Here is a 15,522-nt window from a genome sequence, read left to right as displayed (position 1 = left end):
GCTATGGCAAGGCTCAAAGTCCCAGCAGGACCCAGGTCTTTGTGTCCATGACTATGGCTGTTGTCACTGTCATTGAGGCCTATGAGGAGACAGGTGATCGTTAAAGCACCAGGGCCTCATTGCCTCCTCAACCCCAACAATGAACAAAGCAGGGGTCGTACCATTCTCCTGCACTTGGCCATGCACATCCCCATCTCCTACTGCTCCATGAAGAGCCCTGTGAAAGGTGTGAAGGGAAAGGATCTCACTTCCCAAGCACTTGGGGTCAAGGCCCAGCCCTTGTGCTTGGTGACACACATCCAGGTTTCCTACACATCAGTGTCACCTTCACATTGCCTTTGTCTCCTTGTCCTCACTGCCTCCAGGGTTCTGCTCTAACGAGCTCCAAGGGAGGCTGTGTCAGTGCTGGCCCTCAGGGGGACACTGCAGGAAACTTGCCTCTGACTTGGACTTCTGGAGAGATGTCTTCAATTGTCTCTAAGTGCCTGAGGTTCGTGTGTGGGCTCATCAGCAAAGCCCCCAGAGGGGTGATTGCAGTGCCTTGGGCTGGTGCTGTGCTGCTGAGCTGGGCCGGGCTCGTGGGATAGAGAAAACTCATTTCAAAAGTGATCCTGTTGCAGAGAGACAGCTGTGCCTAGGAGCAGCTCCTCTGCACAGTGCAGTAGGGCTGGGGGCTCTGTCCGCAGCTGGCACACAGAGAGGAGAGGAGAGAGGGCTTGGAGGCAGTTGGCAGTGGGAGGATGCTGAGAGCTGCCTGCAGGAGAAACCTGCACAGCCCTTGACAAGGTAAGTGTCTGGCTGCAGGGCCATGCAGCTGCAGGTCCTGGAAGGGTCTCGTGCTGGGTCTTGTTTCTGGGAGGGCAGTGGGCAATGCAGTAGGCTTTGAGAGTCCTGCTGGGCTGCAGTGCAAGGTGAGAAAGTCTGGCAGAAGCCCCTTGGAGTGTCATAACCCAGCTGCTCTTTTTAGCCAAGAGTTGGGTGTCCAAGTCTCCTCCAGACACTGCAGGGGATGCAGATTGGGTATTGGGACACCCCAGATTGCGAGTATCCAGCTCTGTCCGTGGGGCATCATCCTGGGCTACACTCTTCTCTCCCGCAGGATGCAGCTCTCTCCTGGCATCCTTGTGTTATCCAGATACTTCAAAGAAAAGACACCTCCGTACTAACATGTCTGTGCTGCTGGATGGCTGTCTGTGGGCAGCTGGAGTGAGGCCTCTGCAGCCTTTGCGAAGAGGGAAAAGCTGAGATCCTGCTCATGCACTTGGGGATAAGGTGAGGATTCTGTCCATCTGCACTGGGGTTGGAGCTTCTTTGCTTTAAGCTGTCTCCACTTCTTTGGAAACGCAAGAGTGTGATTGTTCTACTAAGCATAATAAAATCTGACTCGCTCTACAGTGTGGTTGGAGGTGTTTTTTGCAACAACCCTGCAAAGTTCATGGATCCCATAAGTGGACTGAACTTGAGTTTCCCCCTTGTTCCTGCTTTCTGACTGCTTCACAGAAGGAAGGACACCTCTAAAGGCCCCAGCAATCCATGCTTGCAGTGCCAGTCTCACCCAGCATCAGCTGGGACTCAAGCGATGGAGCTGCAGAAAGCTCCTTTTGCAAAGAGAGGCTTCAGATGAGAGTGCTCTAAGGCTTGTAGTAGGTTTTCCTCAGAGAATTGTCTTCTAAACTTTTTCTGCCTTCTCCTTCTCTACAGACAATTCTTCAATGTCAGAAAATGCCCAACGTCAGCTCAGTGAGTGAGTTCCTCCTGCTGGCATTTGCAGACACGCGCGAGCTGCAGCTCCTGCACTTCACACTCTTCCTGGGCATCTACCTGGCTGCCCTCCTGGGCAACGGCCTCATCCTCAGCGCCGTAGCCTGCGACCACCGCCTCCACACCCCCATGTACTTCTTCCTCCTCAACCTCGCCCTCCTCGACCTGGGCTGCATCTCCACCACTCTGCCCAAAGCCATGGCCAATGCCCTCTGGGACACCAGGGCCATCTCTTACCAAGGCTGTGCTGCCCAACTCTTTCTCTTTGCTTTCTTGGTTGTAGCAGAATATTACCTTCTCACCGTCATGGCCTACGACCGCTATGTTGCCATCTGCAAGCCCCTGCACTACGGGAGCCTCCTGGGCAGCAGAGCTTGTGCCCAGATGGCAGCAGCTGCCTGGGGCAGTGGCTTTCTCAATGCTGTCCTGCACACGGCCAACACATTTTCCCTGCCCCTCTGCCAAGGCAATGCTGTGGACCAGTTCTTCTGTGAAATCCCACAGATCCTCAAGCTCTCCTGTTCAGATGCCTCTCTCAGGGAAGTTTGGGCACTTGTGTTTAGTGTTTCTTTAGCCTTTCTTTGCTTTGTTTTCATCATGTTATCCTACGTGCAGATCTTCAGGGTAGTGCTGAGGATTCCCTCCGAGCAGGGCCGACACAAAGCCTTTTCCATGTGCCTCCCTCACCTGGCCGTCGTCTCCCTCTTTATCAGTACTGGCATGTTTGCCTACCTGAAACCCCCCTCCATCTCTTCCCCATCCATGGATCTTATTGTGTCAGTTCTCTACTCAGTTGTTCCTTCATCAGTGAACCCTCTCATCTACAGCATGAGGAACCAGGAGTTCAAGGATGCAGTAAGGAAACTCTTTGGATACATGCTTCTTTGCAATCAATAATGTTTGTGAGTTCCCTGATTATTTCAGGAACTGTGAGGAAAATTTTTGTTACTATATTTCTCTATAAATATTTTCTACAATTTTTTTCTTTTGATTTAAATTATGTTATCCTTAACCTGCTACCTGATTTTCTTATTTCTATTTTTTCATTTATAGTGACCCAGTCATCTAATTATTGAAAGAAGCAGGTTATGTAGAGAAACATAATAAATAAAAAAACAAAAACAAAACAAAAACAAAACAAAAACAGAACTACATTGTTATCTGCTGCAATCTCTTCCCATCCCCTCTGGAGCTGGGGGATCAGCCCCAGCACACAGGAGGGTCTCTGGGCCAAGAGCCCAGCTGCTACATGGATTTTGGGTAGGGGCTGCTGCTTCTCTGGAGCCATGGCCATGGCCAGCAGCAGGACGTGGCCTTTTCACTGCTTCTCTCTTTTGGCTTTCAGTGTGTTCTCTTGTGCTCTTTTATTCGGATAAACCATCATATCTCATATGCCTTGGTGACAGTCCTGTTCTCTCTGCAGTGGCATCCCTGTGACTGCAGGCAGCAGCAGGCACTGTGCAACCCTGGGTCACAGCTGCCTCTCTGAAAGCACAACAGTAACAGGAGGGTCTTGCTCTGGGCAAACCCAGAAGCCTGGACGCCTCTCCAAAGCTGCTGCCAGGAACATAGCCAAGAGGTTGCTCCCTGCTCTTCGGTTTTCTGGGGTTCTAGTGCCGGGTTCTTCACCTGGGGCTCAACAACCTCAAGCAGAGCTACAGGCTGGGAGATGAGTGGTTGGAGAGCTGCCTGGCAGAGAAGGACTTGGGAGTGATGGTTGATAGTTGACTGAATATGGGCCAGCCGTGTGCTCAGGTGGCCAAGAAGGCCAACAGCATCCTGGCTTGTATAAGAAGCAGTGTGACCAGCAGGGCTAAGAAAGTGATTGTCCCCCTGTACTCAGCTCAGGTACTGAGAGGAGAGTGATGTAACCACTTGAGAAGCTAAAGTCAGAAAGAAAACTTGAAGTGACTTGGAGTATTAATGGGCCCCACTGAGGGCTGTTACTAACAAAGCCTCCCCAGGGCCTTGTTAGGGCAGAAAATTGGAGGCCATGGTTACAGACAGGCAAAGCACTGTGCTGAGAAAAATCTTGGTTGGTTTTAATGAAGCTGAAGGGCCAAGGCCTGACCACAGCCACTGGGAGAGGAGACCCTGCACACCCATGTCTGGCTCAGGGCTAGTCTTGGGGTCTGTGGGATGTGGTGGGTACTGTGATGCTACTAGAAGAACTTCATTTTGACACCTCCGCAGCCCTGCACAGTGTTGCAAGGAAGCAATGCCAACAGTCAGCATGCCAAGCAGGTGCCTTCTGCTGGCCTAGCAGGGCGACTGCCAGATGTCAGCTCAAAAGTGCAGATCCCAGGGAGAAGGCAAGGCTGACCTGCCACCTCCAGACACAAGTGACCTCACAGTCCCTTTCTGTGACACGTTCCTGCTGCTGCCCTATCAAGTACAGAGACAGAAGTGACCTCACAGTCCCTGCCACAGTTATGATCCTCCTCCTGGGGCAGGAGATGCTGAGGCAGACCTGAGCTCCTCAGAGCATTCCCACCCTTCTCCTTCTTTTGGCCCACAAGCTGATCAGATCAGGGTAAGCAAGAGAGTAAAGGTAAGGGAAAGGGGCTATGGGCTGAGTTTTGGCTTCAAGGGATACTTTGAAGTCAGGCATAAGAATAGTGGATTCCTGTCAGGGTGTAGAGTAGTATTTAGGTTTGGGGATTAATATCACTCATTAAAATAAGGGAAAGGCTTTACATGACTGTTTGAAGTCAGTGTTACAGCAGAATCAACATTGCCTGAATGTTCGAACCTCACAGAAATCATTAATTTCTGCTAGCCAAACTCCTCTTTCCTCCCCCAAATCTCACATCTCTCCTGACCAGGCTTCTCCTGACTTCCCCATATCAGTCATTTTCTCAGGGGCTGCTTTCTGATGGCTTTCATGATCTCAGAGTACCTGTCTCATTTCTGTTGGCTACTCCTTTCTTGAGATTGACGTGGCACCTAAGTCAGGATGGAAAAGAACACACAGGCTGTAGGTGAACCCTGCACAATGTGCCCAGCAGCTCTTGTACCACCTCAAAATTTTGTTTCCTGCCTCCAACTTCTGGATACGGAATGGCTTCTGTGCTCCCAGGCTATCTTTTTCCAAACCCTCATGCATGGTTCAGTTTGCCCCAAGCGTCTTGGAGGCAGTGGCCCCCTCTGTGTCGAAAACTGAAAGCAGTCCTAAAGGATGACTTCAGGCAAAAGCTGACACCTCTGACATGACAACCCCTACTCCAGACCTCTTCCACTATGGGGCCTACCAGGTACTTAGAAGGAGCCGATCTCAGAAACTACATGCACAGCAAGTGCCTTCTGCTGCCCTACCATGGACACTGGCAGATGTGAGCCTAAAGGCACAGATCCCAGCCAGGAGTCAAGGGTGACCTGTCAGCTACTTCAAAAAGAGCTCAACTCACAGGCCATTTAACAGCCATTTGCTTCCTGCTGGACTTAGTGTTTCTGACGCACCACTGAGCTTATAATACCACACCTAGAAAACACCCCCTTTTTGGGCCAGGAGCTGCCCAGGTAGAAGTGATCTCATTGTGGTCCTCCAAGCCCATGGCACACCTGCTGGGCTCCCAGCCTCTCTGACACTCAGGATCCAGTTCTGTGCCAGTCCTGTGAGGTGCTAGGGCAGGAGGGACCTTGCAGGCAATGTTCCAGCCCCGTGCCTGTTGGCGGTCTCTCAGCTCTTAGTGCACAGTGAAGATCATGCTCACATCCAGAAGTTGTGTGCCTGAAGCCAGCCTACAAGACACTCAGGGGAAGCATCCTTGCAGCCCCAGCCCCAGCCGGTGGTGCTGCTCTGCAGAGCGAGGGGGCTGTGGTGCCCAGAGCATGGGGGCACTCTGCAGGGCTGTGCTGGGCAGGCTGGGAGGCAGACCCAGCTCATGGGGTCACTGCCATTGCCCCAGGGCTGCAAGGAATCACTGGCCAGGCTCCTTTGCTGGGGCTGCTGTGTGCCCTGGGGCTGCTGAGCCCTCCTCTGCTTGCTCACACCAGATTGAGCATTTGAGGTCTGCTCAGTCCACCTTGGAGGAGATCCCCCCTTAGGAGGGAAGTGCTGCAGTGGAGGCCAGCTGTGCCACTGTCGTGCCCACTGCCTGTCCCTGCCTGCAGTCCCAGCACAGCCCCACAGCAGCACTGGCACCAAGTGATAGGAGCAGCTGAGCCTGACCCCACCATCAGGGCTCAGCAGGAGAGGGCAGCAGTGGCAAGAGAGCAGCTCTGCATGCCCCAAACGCTGGTGTTCCCTGGCCGTGCTGCTGGGATGGGACTCTTTTCCTCTACACTCCTGCACATGGGCACTGCTCCTGCAGAACCAGCACTGGTCTCAGAGGAAGGCTTCTCTCTGTAGATGTCAGAGACTGATTTTTTAAAGTGTGATTTGTGCTTTGGACTCTGGTTGTCAAGCATGTTGTGCTTTATCCTGGCAGACAACTCAGCACCATGTAGCTCATCCTCATCCCTGAAATGCTCATGTGTTGAGATAAAGATGGTTTGATAGCAAAGGAAAGGAAGAGATGTTGCTGCTGCTGCTGCTGCTGATGATGATAATGTAGTTTAGTAAATCAAGCGATGCACAGTGCAATTGCTCACCACACACTGACCGATACCCAGCCCGTCCTCAAGCAGGGGTCCCCCTGAACCTGGCCAGCCTGCCTCAGGATCTCCTGTGTAGGTCCTTTGACCTTCCTTTGTTTTATGTCAAAATCAGCAGTGGTGGGACTTCATTCAGGCCACAGACATCCACCATTATCTTCCACTCCCCCGTAGAATTTTGCACTGTCCATATGGGACTATTAAAGGGTGAGAGAGCCTTGCTGATCACTCCTTGGCTCTCCAGTCAATGAACCAGCTCATGCAGGGGAGTCAGGGAGTCTCTGTCAGTGCAATACTGCCTCAGGTGCACTGTTGTGGTAGCGATTGGCACCTGCTGCTCATTGGCCATCAGCACCTCCAGAGCAGAAGGGCCCTGTGAGAGAGCGGGCAAGGTAGACAACTGTTTAAAGATAAGCCTTTGGATCTTTGAACTACCCTTTCCTGAAGGAGTCTATACTAAGGGTTCACAGAGCTTCTGGGCCAGTCTCAAGGGGTTGCTTTTGCCACTCTTTCCCATTAGACTCACATCAGCCTCCAATACAGTTGACTACTGGGATTCTCCCATCATTCCAGAAATACAATTGGGTTCTGGCCCTTTTAGCTTGATGGCATTACAGTACACTGTGCATTGGTGTCCTTTAAAACCTAACACCTCCTGTGGGTCTGTGTTAAGCAAGTAATCCTCAAAGTCCAATACACCCAGTTGCCCCATTCCTCCCCCCGGTTGGAGGTAGAACCTCTCTAGTCCCGCTCATAGTATTCATTACTCTGTTTGGAGGACTGCCCACTAGAAACAGGAGCAGCAATTTTCTCAGAAGAACCACTTTTTGTGAATGCTTTTCCTTGTGCTTCATGTATCCATGCCTCTAGGATGGAGGTAGATTTTCCATCCCATTTTCTCATGGCTTCTCTGTTGTCACACAGTTAAAACCACAGAGCTGCATGTGGTATGTACCCACTATATCACCTTTCTTGAGTAGAGGGACACTTACGCCTGACAGCTGAGGTATTGGTTCGTGGAGGTGGGGAGGAAAATGTATTCTCTTGTAGCTGTTGGACCTACTCGGACAGTTTCTCCATAGACAAGACACAGGTTCGTAGGGAAGAATAGAGAGTTTCTTTGTAATTCCATAGCTGGCTAGCCAATTCATCCACCATGAGTTCCTCTTAGTCTTTCCTGGTCATTACTTTCAATGATTTGGCATATAATGACGGTGCACTCCGTACAAAGCTCTGCCCCATGGGTCACGTGCACTTGACTTCACCTGGATCTTCAGAAAGCTGTTAGTTGCCTAAGTTTCTAGGCAACTAATCACCTCCAAATAATTCCCTCAGGTACTGGATACCCCCTATGGGAGCTCAGTTTGGAAGCCTGTGGAATCTGCTAGACACAGAAACAAAGTAGCTAGTAAAAAAAATGCAAGATAAGGTACAAGACAAGTTGCATAAAGTCGAAGAAGAAGTAACAATTGAGGAGTTGAGAAAACAACCAGCACGAGCGATCAGCATGGCAACAAATCAACGAGCAGAGTAAGAGCGTGGTAGTCGCGTGAACGATAAATGCTTCAGTTGCACACCAGCCTTGAGTTGTGTGATCAATTCCCTGCAAATGACCTCAATGTGATGGGAGATTTGGGACGAGCAACGTAGGCATTGGGACCAAAGGGAACCCCGCTGAATGAATTGAGCTGACAGCAGGACTGCAGCTTCCACCCCGGGACCACACCTAACCCCAGGTGAGCAGCGGGCAGAAGTATGGGGGTGAACCTATCGGCCAAGGAGGAGACAATAGTGAAATTGTTGAGCAAACTCTTAGAGAAAAGAGGGATAAAGTTGATCCATATAAACTGAAACTACTGTTAAAAGTTTTTGCAAAAAAACTTGCCCCGTCAACTGTATCAGCGATGTTTGATTTAGCTACTTGGGAACATGCAGGGACTATTTGGGATGCTGCTTCTCGGGGAAATACCATAGTAGTGTATGTAATGACAACTTGGCGTTTAGTAACTGAAATGTTAAGAGCTTGGTGGGCAGAAAAAAAAAAAGGTACAAACTGCAGTGTCACAAGCAAGCGAAGCACAAGAAGGTGCTTGTGCACTGACAGAAAAGATCAACCTGATTGATTTTGAAAAGGAGGCTGAAACAAACCCTAGCCCATTTCCTCCACCTTTGTCACCATCGGTGCCCCTGACAAGGGATGTTTCTATGGCCCCCATCTCTTCCCAAAGCGAGGCCCCTCGATCAAGTAAAGATTTTGACCCTTGCAAGCGTTGGGACGGTATACTCCGAGAGGCATTGAGAGATGGAGACCTGATAGGCATGGCTTTTCCAGTAACAGTACGGAATAATGGGCCAAATGAGTATAATGTTTTTCAGCGGGACTTGATAAAGGAACTGAGAAAAACAGTCACGACCTACGCATTGCATGCACCTTTTACACAATCATTATTAGAAAATGTGATGACAGGTCAGTTGCTGGTTCCGTATGATTGTCGCCAAATAGCTGCTATGATCCTCACCCCGACTCAAAAATTGTTATGGGAACAGAAATGGAGAGAACTGTGTGAGATAGTGGCACTGCAGAATTTAGAAAGAACATTAGGCGACCCTCTTATGGGTGCGGGGCTTCCTCAGCTTATGGGAACTGAGCCGTTAATGGACCCACGATTACAACTTGGCTCAACAATGCCATCTTGCGACAGTCAGCCCAACTAGCATTACAAGCCCTGCTGAAACTGCCAGAAACAGGAAGGAGCCAGCCTTCTTTTACTAGCATACGACAAGGAGTCAATGAACCTTATATGCAGTTTATAGACAGATTGACGGATTCACTGGACAAGCAAATAGATAATCATGAAACTGTTATAAATGGCTCAGGATTCAAATTAGGATTAAAAAAATAGGATTTATTGAAAGAATATAAAGGAATAGAGGTAAGCAAACAGCGCTGGGTGCACCGGGAGTCTCCGCTCCACCAGGACGCACACCAGTTACATCAAGCAGCTGATTTTTATGCTCCTAGACTAATACATATTCATTACTACTTCTAAAAAAATAGATTATTATAATTAGCTTCCGGGGTGCAGTCCCTCCTACTGGAGCATGCGCAGTCTCCTCTGGGGGTCTCCTCTGGGGGTCTCTAGGGGTCTTTCATGCTGAAGGCTCGTAGTCTTCCTCTCCCCTTTGTACTCACTTGGCACCATACCAAGTTTATAGAACATTCCCTGCAGGTCTTGTCTCCCAGCCGTCCTTCAGCTTCTTTTTCCTTCCTCTTAATCTCTCGGCCCCCCTAACCAGATACCAAAGGTCTGCATAGTATCCCATAACAGTCACTAGTTGTTATCAGTTGTTCTGAAACCCCCAGACATCAAACACAAACAGCTTTCTTATTGACACTTCACGAGTAATTAAAACATTCTTCCCCAGCCATTCACAGACACATCTATAGCAGTGTTAAGTTAATCTCGAAGAAGACAGGAAAAAAGGCTGTAACTGTTAGAAATAGAAGTCCGGAATAACAAAAGCAAACAGGTTCATAAATTTAAGGAGTATTTTCTGAAGATTTGATAAATTGACTAGAATGAGGGGGAGATTGGGACACACTGCATCTGTGGTTCAAGAATTAAATTGCCAGTGCAGGGCCCAGAGGCAGACAGGATTCAAACAGAATTGTTCTTTATGGACACGAATTGTTAAAACATTCCTCACAAGAATAAGCAGAGTGAAGGATGTTGAGTTTTGTCCTAACATGAGGAAGGATGTGCATCACTGGTGAAAGAACGCTCTTTCTGTGCCACCATCAATGCAAGTTATACAAGAACTATATCAAATAAAGGAAACCTGTTCCACACTGGCTCTGTCACACCATGGGACAGGGGAGGGACATTTTTCAGTTTCAGCCTCTTTTTCAGAGAAGCTTTGCCCTCTCCCTGCTCACCAAGGGGCAGATCCTGTCCCTGGATTCTCCATGAGCACCTTGTAGGTCCTGGCAGGCTGCGTGGAAGGGACGAATGCCCTGGGCCCCCTTCCTGCTCTGCCCAGGCCAGCAAGGGCCCAGAGCGGCCTCCTCTCCCCTGCCCCTGCAGCTCTGGGCTCCCTTCACGCAGCCCTGGCTCTGCAGCACCAAGCCCTGCTGGGAGCCCTCCCCGGCATGCTGCCACTGCTCCCTGACGCTGCTGTTGCCCTCTGTCGGGCACTGCCCAGCCCAGCCCAGCCCCTGCCCACCTCTCCCCACCTCCCTGCCCTCTCCCCAGCTGTGGTGGTTTTACCGTGCTGAGCAGCTAAACCCCACACCAGCACAGCAGCCCAGGCTGAGCTGGCCCCAGGGCAGCGCCCACTGCAGGCTGCTGCAGGGCTCTGGGCATGGCCACCACAGCCGCAGCCCCTCAAAGGCACCGCAGCTGCTGGCACAAAGGCGGCTCTGGGCCTCCCCAGCAGCCCCTGCACTGGGGCCAGGCACGGCTCAGGAGATGGAGGTCCGTGAAGCTGCAGGAGCCCTGCTCTCTTGCCTGGCAGATCCCCAGCACACAGTGCCTGTGCCCCGCAGGGCCAGCCCCGCTCCCCCGGCTAGCACAAGAGGCCTGGCCCAGCCACAGAGCAGCTCCACATTCCTCTCCAGGATGCCATTTGCCATCAGACTAAGCACAACCGGGATAGTTCCAGGCCAGTCAAAGGCAGTTATTGTTTGCTGAGCCATGTGCAGCCAAGAAGGGAGCTCCCAGTCCAGCACTACACTGAGCACTCTGAGATTCTGATCTACAGTGAAGCCCCGAAAAGCAAGAGGCCTGTTCATGCAGTAGTTCCTTGGGTATATTCCTTCCACCAGCTTTGGAAGAGCTGTGCAATGAAAGAGATACCACTGAACAGACAACAAGATTGTCAGCAAGATACATGAGATCTCAAGACTTAGTTGAATGTGAAAGCACAAGAGAACAATGAGGAAGCCAAAGGGAGCAGCAGTGACAAGGCCAAGTCCTGCTACTGGCCATGGCCATGGCTCCAGGGAAGCAGCAGCCCCAACCCGAAGGCAGCAGAGAGGCAGAGTCCAGCAGGCAGTGAGTCTCTTTGCCCTGAGCCTCTCCTGCGTGCTGGGGCTGCTCCCTCAGAATCAGAGGAGATGGGAAGAGAGGGATACTGAGTCCAATGGATTTATGCTGTCTTCTTTATTGTCTATACTTACAGAGGAAGTCTAGTTTAATTACAGAATTTCTATTTCTATTTCTAGGTTGGAAGAGACCTCAAGATCATCGAGTCCAAACTCTGACCGAACACTAACAGTCCCCACTAAACCATATCCCTAAGCTCTACATCTAAACGTCTTTTGAAGACTTCCAGGGATGGTGACTCCACCACTTCCCTGGGCAGCCTGTTCCAATGCCTCACAACCCTTTCGGTAAAGAAGTTCTTCCTAACATCTAACCTAAAACTCCCCTGGCTCAACTTAAGCCCATTCCCCCTCGTCCTGTCACCAGGCACGTGGGAGAACAGGCCAACCCCCACCTCGCTACAGCCTCCCTTGAGGTACCTAAAAAGAGCGATAAGGTCGCCCCTGAGCCTCCTCTTCTCCAGGCTGAACAAGCCCAGCTCCCTCAGCCGCTCCTCGTAGGACTTGTTCTCCAGGCCCCTCACCAGCTTTGTTGCCCTTCTCTGGACTCGCTCAAGCACCTCGATGTCCTTCTTGTAGCGAGGGGCCCAAAACTGAACACAGTACTCGAGGTGCGGCCTCACCAGAGCTGAGTACAGGGGGACGATCACCTCCCTAGCCCTGCTGGTCACACTGTTTCTGATACAAGCCAGGATGCCATTGGCCTTCTTGGCCACCTGAGCACTCTGCTGGCTCATATTCAGCCAACTATCCACCATCACTCCCAGGTCCTTCTCTGCCTGGCAGCTCTCCAACCATTCCTCTCCCAGCCTGTAGCTCTGCTTGGGGTTATTGAGCCCCAGGTGGAGGACCCGGCACTTGGCCTTGAACTTCATGCAGTTGACCTCAGCCCATCGGTGCAGCCTATCCAGATCCTCCTGCAGAGCTTTCCTACCCTCAAGCAGATCGACACATGCACCTAACTTGGTGTCATCTGCGAACTTACTGAGGGTGCACTCGATGCCCTCGTCCAGATCATCAATGAAGATATTAAAGAGGACCGGCCCCAGCACCGAGCCCTGGGGGACGCCACTAGTGACTGGCCTCCAACTGGACTTGACTCCATTCACCACGACTCTTTGGGCCCGGCTATCCAGCCAGTTTCTAACCCAACGAAGCGTGCGCCAGTCCAAGCCAAGAGCAGCCAGTTTCTTGAGGAGAATGCTGTGGGAGACGGTGTCAAAAGCCTTGCTGAAGTCAAGGTAGACCACATCCACAGCCTTTCCCTCACCCACCCAGCGCGTCACTTTGTCATAGAAGGAGATCAAGTTCGTCAAACAGGATCTGCCTTTCATAAACCCATGCTGACTGGGCCTGATCGCCTGCTTGCCCTGCAAGTGCTGCGTGATGACTCTCAGGAGGATCTGCTCCATGAGCTTCCCTGGCACTGAGGTCAAACTGACAGGCCTGTAGTTTCCCGGGTCTGCCCTCTGGCCCTTCTTGTAGATGGGCGTCACGTTTGCTAGCTGCCAGTCAACTGGGACCTCCCCCAGTCACCAAGACTGCTGATAAATGATGGATAGTGGCTAGTTCAATAGGTGGATTAGAAGACGTAGTCAAAGTAAATAAATTACTTAAAAAATTAAGCCAATATCAAAAGTTATGAAAACAATAAAAATGAAAAATGAAATGAAAATGTCTCATGTCAGTTTCTCAAGTAGAATGGTAGCATTTAGAGGATTATTATTAGTAGTACAATATGATAATAATACTAAGTACAAAAAATGATATGATACAAATCACAATAATGTTAACAACACTGATGCTTAAGAAGCACGTATAGAAACAGTTTCCTCACTGCAACCTTGAGCTCCTGGTTCCTCATGCTGTAGATGAGGGGGTTTACTGCTGGAGGTACCACTGAGTACAAAAGTGCCACCACCAAGTCCAGAGATGGGGAAGAGATGGAAGCAGGCTTTAGGTAGGCAAACATGGAAGTGCTGAGAAAGAGGAAGACCATGGCCAGGTGTGGGAGGCATGTGGAAAAGGCTTTGTGCCAGCCCTGTTCAGAGGGTATCCTTAGCACTGCCCTGAAGATTTGCACATAGGACAGCACAATGAAAACAAAAGAACTAAAGGCTAAAGAAACACTAAAACACAAGTGCCCCAACAAGTGCTCCCCCAGCTCCAGAGGTGATAGGAAGAGATGGCAGCTCAGACCAATGAATTTCTTCTGGGTTCTTATTGTGTTTATCTACACAGGAAGCCTGGTTCTATAGGTAAATCTTTAAGAAGTAGGAGGTTAAGATTAATATTATTTATATCTGAAACAATAGCTAATGGAAATAACAACACAGACAAATAAAAAGAAAAAAAAGTATCTTAAAGAAGCTGAAGAATATGTATTCAATCAGTGTCCTCACTGCAACCGTTAGTTCCAGGTTCCTCACGTTTTAGATGAGTGGGTTCACTGCTGGAGGCACTGGCGATGGGAACAGACTGCAGTAGAGACTAATGAAATTGTCCCCGTTTCATTATTGATTTATTTAAACAAGAATATTGACTGTAAAGGTATTTGAAATTATTGACTTCATAATAATAATAATAAAATAATAATTAGGAGGCTTAGAATAACAATAAATCAAAGCCACAAATTATAGGAAATAATAATAAAGAAAATTACTTTCAAGAATTTGCATTAAGAGTGTTTGTTTGCAGAAATCCTATTAGTATTTTATGCACATTATTAATACTGAAGGAAGAGGTATAAAATAGTTTCCTCACTGCATGTTTGAGCTCCTGGTTCCTCATGCTGTAAATGAGGGGATTCACTGCTGGAGGCAACAGTGAGTATAGAACAGCCATCACCAGGTCCAGGGATGGGGAAGAGATGGAGGGGGGCTTCAGGTAGGCAAATATGCCAGTACTGACAAACAGGGAGACCACGGCAAGGTGAGGGAGGCACGTGGAAAAGGCTTTGTGCCGGCCCTGCTCAGAGGGCATCCTCAGCACTGCCCTGAAGATCTCCACATAGGAGAAAACAATGAAAACAAAACAACCAAATACTAAAGAAAAACTAAACAAAAGTGCCCCAACTTCCCTGAGGTAGGCATCTGAGCAGGAGAGCTTGAGGATCTGGGGAATCTCACAGAAGAACTGGTCCACAGCATTGCCTAGACAGAGGGGCAGGGAAAATGTAGTGGCCGTGTGCAGGATACTATACAGAAAGCCACTGCCCCAGGCAGCTGCTGCCATCTGGGCACAAGCTCTGCTGCCCACGAGGCTCCCGTAGTGCAGGGGCTTGCAGATGGCAATGTAGCGGTCGTAGGCCATGGCAGTGAGAAGAAAATATTCTGCTGATATAAAGAACAGAAAGAAAAAGACCTGTGCAGCACAGCCTTGATAGGAGATGGCCCTGTTGTCCCAGAGGGCATTGGCCATGGCTTTGGGCAGAGTGGTGGAGATGCAGCCCAAGTCGAGGAGGGCGAGGTTGAGGAGGAAGAAGTACATGGGGGTGTGGAGGCGGTGGTGGCAGGCTACGGCACTGAGGATGAGGCCGTTGCCCAGGAGGGCAGCCAGGTAGATGCTCAGGAAGAGCGCGAAGTGCAGGAGCTGCAGCTCACGCGTGTCTGCGAATGCCAGCAGGAGGAACTCACTCACAGAGCTGCTGTTGGGCATTTGTTTTGTATATGTTGTCCTGCTAAAGGAACAGAAATAGAGTGATAATATATCAGGATTATCTGAGAAAAAACATTTCCATTTTATAATTATACCTCTCAAAGCATTTGCCAAACTGCATGTAGACAGTTGGCAGATCCTTTTCCTTCATTGGTTTCAGTTGTTCTCTGCTGGTGTGTCCTTGAGCTGCAGGGTAATTGCACTAAGGAGGTTCTCCTGAGAAGAACCTGGACACTGCTGAGAGCAGAGGAATCCAGGCTCAAAGTGCCCATCTGCACACCCCTCACCCTGGCCCCATACCCCCCTTTCCCCAAGCACATTGAATGCCAGCGTGCTGCTGCCAGGGTAGGCAAGGCCAGGGAGGGACAGATGGACACTCAGCAGACCCTCCTGTGCTGCAGCTC

The 15,522-nt window shown here is 50.1% G+C and overlaps 2 protein-coding genes across 2 annotated transcripts; one reads left to right on the top strand and one right to left on the bottom strand.

Moving 5' to 3' along the window:
- Positions 1-1,722: 1,722 nt before the first annotated feature.
- On the top strand, positions 1,723-2,658 carry LOC311216294 (olfactory receptor 14A16-like; the record flags this gene model as incomplete). The annotated part of the gene is made up of 1 exon (XM_084297840.1): positions 1,723-2,658. One exon carries the CDS (start codon positions 1,723-1,725, stop codon positions 2,656-2,658), a length of 936 nt encoding a protein of 311 aa, XP_084153966.1.
- A 3,943-nt stretch (positions 2,659-6,601) lies between these two features.
- LOC311216293 (olfactory receptor 14C36-like) lies at positions 6,602-15,118 on the bottom strand (the record flags this gene model as incomplete). Its single annotated transcript, XM_084297839.1, has 3 exons — positions 6,602-6,730; positions 13,299-13,382; positions 14,309-15,118. The coding sequence occupies 3 exons, from the start codon at positions 15,116-15,118 to the stop codon at positions 6,602-6,604; spliced, it is 1,023 nt and encodes a 340-aa protein (XP_084153965.1).
- Between the last annotated feature and the right edge of the window lie 404 nt (positions 15,119-15,522).

This window comes from Netta rufina (assembly GCF_964035555.1).
Source record: "Netta rufina genome assembly, chromosome: 18".
NCBI classification, from domain to species: domain Eukaryota; kingdom Metazoa; phylum Chordata; class Aves; order Anseriformes; family Anatidae; genus Netta; species Netta rufina.
This window is presented reverse-complemented; position numbering and strand designations above follow the sequence as displayed.